Source organism: Lactuca sativa, chromosome 4, assembly GCF_002870075.4.
Source record: "Lactuca sativa cultivar Salinas chromosome 4, Lsat_Salinas_v11, whole genome shotgun sequence".
Classification (NCBI taxonomy): domain Eukaryota; kingdom Viridiplantae; phylum Streptophyta; class Magnoliopsida; order Asterales; family Asteraceae; genus Lactuca; species Lactuca sativa.
This window is the reverse complement of record NC_056626.2, coordinates 153,143,617-153,153,825: the sequence shown is the minus strand read 5'-3', so window position 1 is coordinate 153,153,825 and position 10,209 is coordinate 153,143,617. Positions and strand designations below refer to the sequence as shown.

Sequence of the window (10,209 nt, the reverse complement as noted above, 5' to 3'; positions counted from 1 at the left end):
ACCAAAACTAGATTAGTATCACATAATTCACCAACAGATACTAATTTTTTGTGTAATTTAGGAACATGTAACACATTAGAGAGAAGTATTTTTTTATGAAATGTGTTAATGTAAGAGTTTCCAGTGTGTGTAATAGGCAAACTTTTACCATCACCGAGAACTATTTCATCCGAGCCTCCATACTCAGAGACTTGATGAAGAGTGTTGCGATCAGAGACAACATGGTTTGAATCACCTGTGTCAGAAAGCCACTGTGGTGAAGCTGGTGCCGAGGTTGTCATGTTGGTAGTTGGAGTGGGGGATTTTGTGGTGTCGGTGATAACATCTTTTTCCTGGAGAAACCGTCCTAACTTCCGACATTCTTTGGTGAGATGACCTGGAATATTGCAGTACTGACAGAATTGGTTGCTACGGTTTGACCGGTTTCCATTGGAGTTGTGATTATTCCACTGTGAGTGTTGTGCTCCCTGTGACTGATAGGAGGTAGGTGATCGGTTGTTATGATTGTAGGAGTTGTTGTTGTTGTTTTTGGACCTATTTTTAAATCCCGGATTTCGAGATGTGTTGATTGTGGTTGGAATTGTTTCGGATGAGGGATACCTTTCTTTGATTGTTCGTTCGAAATCAGTGAGGCGATCAAAGAGTTATGAGTATGAGAGAGGAGTGTCTCTAACCTTGATTGCAGCAGCAATTGTGCTATAGTCATCTCCTAATTGTGAGAGGATATGTGCCATGAGGTCTTCTTCCAAGACGGGACTTTGTGCAAGTGCCAAGTCATCGACGATTTCTTGCATCTCCTAGAGGTATTCAGTGATTGACTGGGTCCCTTTAGGGTTTTTGACTAATCTGGATTTAAGGGAGATGACGCGTGACCTGGAGGATGAGGCAAAGCTTGAATTTAGTCGATTCCAAGCTTCTCGAGCCGTTGTGGCTGAGGAGACTAAGGGTTGTATTGCATCTGAACAACTTCCTAGCATGGCACTGAAGATCATTTGATCTTTGCAATACCATGGGCGGTAGTCTGGATTTGTTGTTGTTTTACCCTCTTTGTCTGTGAGGGTTGTCGCCTGTGGAGCATAGGTGATATGACCGTTAAGTTCAAGGCTGATTAAGGTTGATTCAACATGTTTCCTCCATATTGGATAGTTGTTTGGTGTGAGTTTGATTGTGAGGTGAGTAGCTGCGGTAATTTGAGTGGTATTTTTGGTGGCCATTGATAACAGCTGATCGATTTGAGTGAGGAAGGGTGTGCGGATCGATTTAGGTCTCATGAGAGAAAGAGCGCTCTGATACCATATATAGTAATGCTTTAATTATATTGAATTGAAAATAAAATTACGTACAACAGGTTAGCATATATACCAAGGAATATAACCTAATCTAGAGATAAACTAGGAACATTTACAGGAGATAAATACTATTGACTATGACTAAGTACATACAAGTGAATATACTGAATATGTAACACGTGTATATTATATTATCCCTTAATAAGACACTTAGATGTCAAAAGAACCAATTTTACCATTATAAAAAACATGAAAATCTTCTTGTTCTCGAAGAACCATATCTTAGTGCTATTGGTGCACTAATATATTTTACTATTAATACAAGACTTGATATATCTTTTTTCGTAAACTTATTAGCGAATATAGTTCTTGTCCAACAAGAAGACACTAGAATGGAGTCAAACAAATTCTTTGGTATCTTCGAGGTACAGTGGATATGAATTTATACTAATCAAATTCATCAAATGCGAAGTTAATTGGTTATGCAAATGCTAGATATTTATCTGATCCACACAAAGCTCAAACTCAAAGTAGTTATTTATTCACTTATGGAGGTAAGAAAATTTCTTAACATTATGTTAAACAAACTTTAGTTGCTACTTATTCTAACCATACAGAGATTATAACAATTCATAAGGCAAGTCATGAATATATTTGATTAAAAAAGTTAACTCAATACATTTGCAAAAATTGTGGTCTAACTTCTAACATGGATGTTCAAACCATACTATATGAAGATAATACAACTTGTATAACTCCATTCAAGGAAGGATTTATCAAAGGAGACAGAACCAAACATATATCACCCAAGTTCTTTTTCACTCATGATCTTCAAAAAGAGTGTGACATCAACATCCAGAAAATTCAATCAAGTAACAACTTTCCCGATTTTCTTACTAAAGCACTTCCTACATCCAAATTTGAAAATATGGTACGAAAGATTGCTATGCGGTGCTTCAGGGAAATCAAGTGATGTATTGATCAGGGGGAGTTGGAAACATATTGTACTCTTTTTATTAGCCATATTTTTCCCACTGGGTTTTCTTAGTATGGTTTTTAACGAGACAGTTGTTTCCAATATCTATTATTAATCATGTACTCTTTTTCCTTAATAAATGGTTTTTCCCATGAGGTTTTACCTATTAAGGTTTTAACGAGGCATAATACAATCGTCATTCAAGGGGGAGTGTTATGAAATATTAATTTGTGAATGACCATTGGATTCCCCATTTATCTCATAACTCTCTATCATTATTTAGCATTAATAACAACCATTTCAATGTGTTTTATGAGTGTAATAATGCACCATCATAATGTGCATTCATCTTATCTTATTTTGGTTGTATAAATAGTGAGTCATATGTATTAGAAAGTGGATGATTTCATCACAAGTATTGGAATAAAAGTTCTCTTCACTCTCATGTCTTTCTTTACTTTATAATTTATCTTGTTATTTGATCATATTCTATAACGCTATCTAATTTATTCTAATTTCTACCTTTACTTTAGAAATCTTACAAAATCATCAAACACTTGAAACCGTTATATAAATCAATCGTTATATATATTCTAAATTTGTTATGAAACCCATTGGAATTTTCCTTTTCTTAATTAAAAAGCTAAAGATTCTTTTGAATTTGATCTTAGAAGTAAGTAGTTAATGGAAATGTTTAGGTTAAGAACAGTATGTAGAAGTCATATGGTATGGAAGAAATTTACTATTTTAGTCTTGCTTCATTACTGTTTCTTGTGCTCTTGGCATGCAAAGGACTTCCATCTTTGAGAACTTGCGAGTCATAGTTATTGAAGATATGATATACTTTTATACCTAGTAAATGTCAAAGGGAGTCATAGTTATTAAAGATATGATATACTTTTATACCTAATACATGTCAAAGAGACTGCATATCTTATCAAGTTAACAATGTTACTGTCATTTGAGTTCATTAAGATACTCAAATGATTGATTTATTTCAGTTTTTTAGGATTATAAAAATAGTTGTGCATTTGTAATTCCTTCCTTGCCCATAGTAGCAAACTTACTTTACATATTTTCCATAGTGATGAAAGAAATTCGTAGTTTACCTTCCGTGGGCCGTGATTATCACAACACTTATAACCTCACTATTTACTATCATCTTTTTATTGCATTTAATTATGTGGGTCGTGATTACTTTACATAAACTCACATTTCCAAGTTTTCTTGCTTAGACCTCGTCCACCCCCTCATGCACGCTTATTCATGGCAGCATATCACAAGTTTATAATTTGACTCATATTAGTGGTTTTTCATCAAATAAGTGTAGATACGAATCAAGAATATTGAAAGAATCAAGCCAAGCTATAAATATGGAGGTTCCTTTCTTTGATGACCACTCTTGAAATATACCATGGAACATGGAGAAGGTTGTTTGATCGAGCATAATTGATGAGTTAATTCTCGAGATATATATTTGACGAGGTTTTTCCTTTACCGTCTCTAACTATAACTATATGCAACTGATTTTGTTGAAATCTTGTAAGCATTTTGTTATTCTGAAAAAGTATACACAAGCAAACTAGAAGTTAGCTCAGTAGATTGGAACAAAGAAGAATTGTCTTGAATCCAAGTTTTCTATCGTTCATCCGTTTCGAACGTCTAAATTATCAAATATATGTACAACTTAACATATACTCTCCCGTCACATATTAATAGTTTATGTTTCCTTTTTGGTTTGTCTCAAAATAATAGCCTACTTCTAAAAATAAATATTTTTTTACCAAAATACCCATCATTATTAGTTAACCTACCATGGAATTAAATGCAATAAAAAGATGGTATTAAATGCAACAAAAGTGTGTAATTGTCATTTCATTTAATAAAGTTAATGGTAATTAATATTTTCTTAAACTGTGGACAATAATTTTGGGACGGAAAAAGTTTTATATAGCAAAAAAAAATTCTCGAGCTCTTACAAATATTGAAAGAGTAGGGTTGTCAATAGGACATGGGAAGCCTCTATCGGCCCAACCCTCGAAACCCCCCATTTCCATTACTCGTGCCCCTGAAATCCCATGTTAACCTCTAGTTTGCCCAAAACCCACTATTCGTCATGAAATACCCCCATTTACCCTAGTTTCTCCATATTTATCTTGTTCGACATTACACATATCAAACAAGAAATATTATAATGTAGTTAGGACATATTGAAATTTTCTATTTTACACATAAAAACTAATTAAATATAAAACAATTATTTTGAGGCCCCATGGGGTATGTAGGACTCGGATCAGGGCCGGCCTTATGTTATTATTTGTAAAGGGAGGGCTTAGGGCCCCAAATTGTTAGGGGCCCCATTTTCAAGTCCAGTTATACTATCCAGCAGCACAACCTATACTATCCATTCCTCAACAAAAAAAACGTCGGCTGTCCAATTCCAAACAATCACCGAACAACGACGCTGTGACGATTCTTTTCTCTCGGACTAATCAACTTCCCTTCTTTTCTCTTGGACTCGATTCGACGATTCTTCATTCCATCATTCGATCGATTCTTCTCTGTGACGATTCTTCCATTCGGACCATTCCACAATCCACAGCGGCACAGCCTATCGATTCCAATCGTCAATCCATTACTGATCGCTCAAAAATCGATTCTTCTGTGACTGTTGGCAATTTGGCATTGAATTGAAACGGTAATTTGCTTGTATTTTCCCTTTTGATTTTTGATTTCCTATTGTCTGATTATAAGATTATATAATTGGGGATTTGGGGTAATGTCTTATGTGGTTAAATGTTAAATTGTTTATTGTTAATAGCTGATGATCAGGGCCGGCTTACATTATGTATCAGGTTAGGCCTTAATTATTTGAAACGATAGAAAATCTCAAAAAACTTGTAGATCTTCCAACCTTGGATTCAAAACAGGAGATTTGAATATGTGACAAAAAAATTTGTCAAGGGCAAATTACAGATTACTCTCCAAAAATTTGCTATTGGTCTAAAAATGTCAATCTATATTGTTGATTAATGGACTAGTTGGTTTTGATTTGCTTACACATGTTCATCTTTAGTTAAACGAAGTAGGGACCTTAGTATTTATCTTGCTGTTTGGCTTTTAGTTTGATTAATTGGCCTCAAACTCCAATGTTTTATTATTAAGTTATGTAATGTCTTATAATTAAAAACAATGTTTTATTATTAAGTTATGTAATTTGTATTCTATTTGTTTTTGGCTTTTTCCAAATGACATGAATGATCAAATTTGTTAATCTTTTCAATTCTCTGATTTTTTATTTCAGATTGGCAGATTCCATTGTTCACTGATTTCAGATTGGCAGATTCCGTTATTTTTGAGTTTTCCATTATCTTAAGGGCGGTATAATCCTAATCTATATCTTCTATACTATAGTTATTATTAATCAAATAATTCATAAACATGTCAAAGAGAAAATACGAATCAGGTGCTTCAAAAAGGAAACGAAAAATGCAAGAAGAAGCTTTTATAGATAAACAAAAAGGTTCATTTTAAAAATATTTAACTACAAACAAAAATGTTGATAATGAACAAGAAGAAATTAATGTTGATAATGAACCAGAACAAGTTAATGTTGATAATAATATTGAACAAACTAATATTGAAATTGATAACGAACAAATTAATAGTGAAAATAATAATGAACAAACTAATATTGAAATTAATAATGAACAAACTAATAGTGAAAATGATAACGAACAAACCAATATTGAAATTGATAACGAACAAACTAATAGTGAAAATAATAACACACCTTTAAACATATATGATCCAAGTAGATGGAATAATATTAGTACTAATTTAAGAGATTTAATTGTAGAAAAAGGTCCTATTAAAATTTATGATTTTAAATTTCCAAAAGATCAACACTTAAGAAGCTTTAGTACATCTCTTTATATGCAAAAAATACCAAATGGAGAAAAATACGAACGAACATGGTTGGTTTATTCCATAGATGTAGATAGAGTTTTTTGTTTTTGTTGTAAATTATTTAATGTGAATACATCTACATGTTCATTAGCACATAAAGGTAACAATGATTGGAATAATATTTCTAGTATACTAAAAAGACATGAAGCAAGTAACGGACACATTCTTAATATGAGGTCATGGATTGACTTACAAACTAGATTAACAAATAATAAAACAATTGACAAGCAAATCCAAGAACAAATAAATAAAGAAAAAGATCATTGGAAAAACGTGTTAATAAGAATCATTGCTGTAGTTAAAACTTTAGGAAAATGTAATTTAGCATTTCGTGGAACAAATGAAAAAATTTATGAAGAAAATAATGGTAATTTTTTAACTATAATTGAAATGATTGCTGAATTTGATCTTATTATGCAAGAACATATTAGGAGAATTAATGACAAAGAAATTCATAATCATTATCTTGGACATAATATGCAAAACGAACTTATTAGTTTATTAGGAGAAGAAGTTAAAACTAAAATTATTAAAAAAGTAAAAGAGGCTAAATATTTTTCAATAATACTTGATTGTACTCCTGATACAAGTCATAAGGAACAAATGTCAATTATCTTACGATGTTTAGATCTTTCAACCACTCCAATAGAAGTTAAGGAGTACTTTCTAGGATTTTTAGTTGTAGATAATACAACCGGTAAAGGCTTATATGATGCTATAGTTGATGAAATTAAAAATATAGGACTAGATATAAATGATGTTAGGGGTCAAGGTTACGACAATGGTTCAAATATGAAAGGAAAACATCAAGGTGTACAGAAACGATTGTTAGATATTAACCCTAGAGCATTCTACACTCCTTGTGGTTGTCATAGTTTAAATTTAGTAATTTGTGATATGGCTAATTCGTGTGAAAAAGCTAGTGAATTTTTTGGAGTTATACAACGTATATATTCGATATTTGCTTCATCAACTCAAAGGTGGAAAATATTACAAGATAATATATCAAACCTAACACTTAAATCATTATCGCAAACTCGTTGGGAAAGTAGGGTAGAAAGTGTAAAAGCAATTAGATTTCAAGCACCACAATTAAGAAAAGCACTTTTACAATTATCTAAAAATTGTGGAGATCCAAAAATTAAAAGTGAGGCTAAATGTTTAGCTACATATGAACTTGAAAACTATGAATTTTTATTAGGAATGATTATTTGGTATGATGTTTTGTTTGCTATTAACATTGTTAGTAAAAGCTTGCAATCAAATGATATGTGTATCGATGATGCTATAGATCAACTAAATGGACTTTTGTGTTTCTTTGAAGAATATAGAGAAAACGGATTTGAAAAGGCTTTAGATTATGCAAAAGAATTGGCTTTAGAAATGAATGTAAAACCAGAATTTCGTGAAAAACGTATCATTCAAAGAAATAGACGATATGATGAAAATGTTGCTAATGAAACTATTAAAACTCCTATTCAGTTATTTAAAACTGATTACTTTTTATATATAGTAGATAAAGCCATTACTTCACTTAAAAGTAGATTTGAGCAATTTAATGAGTTCAAAAATATTTTTGGTTTTCTATTTAGTATAGAAAAATTAAAATCATTTGATGAAAATACTTTAAAAAAACATTGTTTAAATCTTGAAAAAACTTTAAAGCATGATGATAGCTTAGATATTAATGGTTTAGATTTATTTCATGAACTAACACTATTAAGACATATTGTACATTTAGAACGTGATACAATTATTAATATACTTAATTACATTAAAAAGTTTAGTTCTTTTCCAAATGCATATGTTGCCTATAGGATTATGTTAACTATTCCTGTAACCGTTGCCTCTGCCGAAAGAAGTTTTTCTAAATTAAAACTATTAAAAAATTATTTAAGATCTACAATGTCACAAGAAAGATTAAATGGATTAGCAATTTTATCAATTGAAAAACAGTTAGTAAAAGAAATTGATTATGAAAATTTCATTAAAGAATTTGCATCTAAAAAAGCTAGAAAAATTAACTTTACGTCATAAAATATATTCACAAAAAACATATACATAAAAAAAAAAAAAATTTTAACTCCGCCATTTGTAAACTTTTTAGTTTATTATTGCCGGTCCCAAGCCCGGATAAAAGAGGAGGGTTTATAACATGAAGTATAGTAAATGCCAAAGGGCCCCAAATTTTTGGTTCGCTTAGAGCCTCCAAACTCGTTGAGCCGGCCCTGACTCGGATAGCCCATGTTTTTAGAAGCACTCATATTTGGGAATTGAGAACAAGGTCGTATGAAATGTGGAGAAGAGAGCGATACTCATATGAAAGTGAACTAATTTTGAAAGATTTATAAAATATTTAATAGATGTTTTATTCTTTTAAAGAAATTAATTCCTTTCTTTAATTATTAATTTGGATTTTAATTTAATAGGCTAAAAATGATGTATAATGTAAGCGATAATGGTGGAATGGCAGTTAAGCCACAGTTGTACATTAGGTACATGGTGATATTTAATTAACTTGCAAACTAACTATTTATTTTATTAAAATAGATTTCCTACAGGAAACGAAGGAAAATCTACCAAGTCAAAGAAAGGACTATGGTCTATGGGTGACATGTGAGCAAACTTAACTTATCCTAACTTGGTTAATACTATCAACATGGAAATAGTTGCAACCTATAAATAGGAATGAACCCGCAAGGTTTCCGTCCTAGAGACCTTTGATCGAGAGAAGGGAATGAGAGGTACATGTGTTGACTAAGAAGAAAGAAGGAAAGGGTTCTCGAGTTTCTTTTTTCTTTGTGGTTTAAATAGTTTTGGGCGATCAACGAGTGTTTATCCCTACTATGTGATTCATTCTAATTTGAAATAATAAGATCAACATAATTTTTTTCCTTAAATAAGGGATTATTCAAATACATCTCTTATTAGATTGAGATCCAGAAATTATCCATTTTTCATAGATTATAAATCTATGAGCAAAACAAAACATAAAATGACAAACATACAAGGTTGGCCATCATATTATGACGAATGCTCAAGCCAAAGAAGATTATACCTAAGTTGTAACGACCTGAAAATATTTTCATCAATGACATTAGCTTCCCATTACTCGGAAATTAATTGTTGTCAAGTTATTTCAGTTTTAAGGTTATAAATCGAATTAAATTAATAAAAAGGATGTTAATTATTACCTAAAATAATGATCAAATATATTAAAGGGTATATGATTTAATTAATTGGTTTTTTGAAAAAAAAAAGATAAATGAAATAAAAAGGTTGGAAATATTTCAAGAAGGTATTTATTGATAAAAATGTGGAAAATAGGTGGTAAAAATTGTGAATTGATTTTTAAACCAAATAATGATCACGTTTATTAGATGCTATCCCTTCGTTTCTTTTTCCTATCTCCTATATGTCTGTCTTTTTTAGTTCCTTCGCCCTACATGAGCACACAAAAAAAAGGACGATCCAAGATGTCCTTGGTTCTCTCTATTATTGATGTGTCGATTAGTAGGTAAAAGGGAAAAAAAGTTGAACAAGGAGGAGGGAGTTGAAACAATCGCAAGAGAGAGTGAGATAGGAAAGAAGAGTATTGGAGGTCGACGGGATTTTTGAGGGTGCAATTAAAGCTGTGGAATCGACCTAAAAATTGGAATGTTCTTGATTTCCTTCTTTCTCACGTGTTCATGATTCAATTGCTATCGAATTGGTAGAGAAATCATGCGTTGATTGCCTTTCCGTTGGTGCTAAAAATCTTGTTCGTCTTCCTTCGATTCTTGTGGTTTCTTGTGGGTTCAATTGTGGCTGAAAATTCATAACCAACCTTGGTTGTTTCTTGAGTCTCCACTCTCATATGTTAGTGTTGCAATCACTAGTAACTTGGTTGGAATTGTGAAGTCAAATGCTTATTTTTATGTCAAAATTCATGTTTCTGTTGCTACCAATTCTAATGACTTCTTATGTAATAATTTT

The 10,209-nt window shown here is 31.6% G+C and overlaps 1 protein-coding gene across 1 annotated transcript; it reads left to right on the top strand.

Moving 5' to 3' along the window:
• The first annotated feature begins 861 nt into the window (after window positions 1-861).
• Window positions 862-8,854, top strand: LOC128133536 (uncharacterized). The gene is made up of 7 exons (XM_052771010.1): window positions 862-946; window positions 5,570-5,646; window positions 5,716-5,788; window positions 6,326-7,715; window positions 8,133-8,189; window positions 8,664-8,729; window positions 8,785-8,854. The coding sequence occupies exons 1-7, from the start codon at window positions 862-864 to the stop codon at window positions 8,852-8,854; spliced, it is 1,818 nt and encodes a 605-aa protein (XP_052626970.1).
• Window positions 8,855-10,209: the final 1,355 nt, after the last annotated feature.

Coding starts and splice junctions, on each gene's coding strand:
- LOC128133536 (XM_052771010.1), top strand. CDS start 862: ATGACGCGTGACCTGGAGGATGAGGCAAAGCTTGAATTTAGTCGATTC. Junction 947..5,569: donor TGTGGCTGAGGAGACTAAGG/GTTGTATTGCAT, acceptor TTTTTATTTCAG/ATTGGCAGATTCCATTGTTC. Junction 5,647..5,715: donor TTTCCATTATCTTAAGGGCG/GTATAATCCTAA, acceptor AACATGTCAAAG/AGAAAATACGAATCAGGTGC.